This window comes from Pterocles gutturalis, unplaced genomic scaffold, assembly GCF_000699245.1.
Source record: "Pterocles gutturalis isolate BGI_N339 unplaced genomic scaffold, ASM69924v1 scaffold26311, whole genome shotgun sequence".
NCBI lineage: Eukaryota > Metazoa > Chordata > Aves > Pterocliformes > Pteroclidae > Pterocles > Pterocles gutturalis.
Genome location: NW_010098593.1, coordinates 4,274 through 5,396, shown reverse-complemented (window position 1 = coordinate 5,396; position 1,123 = coordinate 4,274). Strand labels below are relative to the sequence as shown.

The window sequence follows — 1,123 nt, the reverse complement described above, 5'->3', positions numbered from 1 at the left end:
GATGCTCCTACCTGGGGTCCGGGGAAGCCCTCCAGGCCAGGGCGGCCATCCACGCCAGGCACACCAGCATCTCCCTGCAACGAGGTACGGGAAAGGGAGAGATGAAGTCCAGAGCATCCTCCCGACAGCCCCAGGTTGGGGAGCACAGGGGTCCTCCCCAGCACCCCCCCAAACCCAGAAGCTCACATACAGCCCATCCTGACCTCTCAGTGTTCCTTACCTTCGGTCCTGGCAAGCCAGGCTGACCGGGGCTGCCGACCTCCCCCTGCAAGGAAAAAGGTGTCAGAGCAGGAGCATCCCCACGGGCTTCCCGTGGGCATCCTGCAGGGATAGAGCCTGGCTCCGGCAAAGAGCGAGGAAGACATTTAGGGGTTCCTCACCTTCATCCCTGGCAGTCCTGGCACCCCCTGCAAGCATCAAAAAGGGGGTCACGAGCGTGGGGTGATGGCAGGGGACATGATGGCAGGGGACGACCCAGGGAGCCCAGGATGGAGGGGAGGGAAGGGGCAAGAACAGAGCTACCTGTGGTCCGGCGGGTCCAGGTGGTCCGGGGGAGCTGGTGAACGGCAGCCCTGAGCCCTCCATGTCACCCTAGGCAGGGGGAGAAGGGGCTGAGCCACGTCTGACCCCTGCTTCAGCTCAGCCCACCCCCGGATCACTGGGGTCAGCACTTACAAATCCAGCCTCGTAGCTTGGCCCCGGCGGTCCCGGGGGTCCCGGGGGACCAGGGGGCCCTCGGGGTCCAATGGGCCCGGGAAGGCCAGCTAAGCCCATTTCTCCCGGGGGTCCTGCTGGTCCTGTTTCTCCCTTGGTGCCCTGCAAAGGGGACAAGAAAAAAAAAAAGGGAGACGGATGAGACAAGGTGACAGAGGTCCCTGCCTTGCGCCTGCAACTGGGGGCAGTGGTTCCCCCCCACCGCATCCCCAAATTGCCGGCGGGAGAGAACACAGATGCTCCCCTCTCCAGGGCAGAGGAGTTTTGCAGGATGGGGACCATACACAGCTCCAGCATCCCTATCCCAGCTGTCCTCCCCTGGCCCCAGCTCCCCGTGCAATGTGCACAGCAGCCACCAGAGGCTCGTCTAAAATCATAAATGTGAATTTTTTTTTTTTTTTTCAAAATT

General features: G+C 62.2%; 1 protein-coding gene across 1 annotated transcript in view; it reads right to left on the bottom strand.

The window, feature by feature from the left end:
• Positions 1–1,123, bottom strand: part of LOC104461860 (collagen alpha-1(XVIII) chain-like) — a gene marked incomplete at both ends in the record, with an annotated part of 7,978 nt that overhangs the window by 3,801 nt on the left and 3,054 nt on the right. Inside the window, 5 exons of the mRNA XM_010073596.1 lie at positions 12–74; positions 221–265; positions 381–407; positions 523–591; positions 676–816. Of these exons, the coding sequence (XP_010071898.1) occupies positions 12–74; positions 221–265; positions 381–407; positions 523–591; positions 676–816 (345 nt within the window). The remainder of the gene's footprint in view (positions 1–11; positions 75–220; positions 266–380; positions 408–522; positions 592–675; positions 817–1,123) is intronic.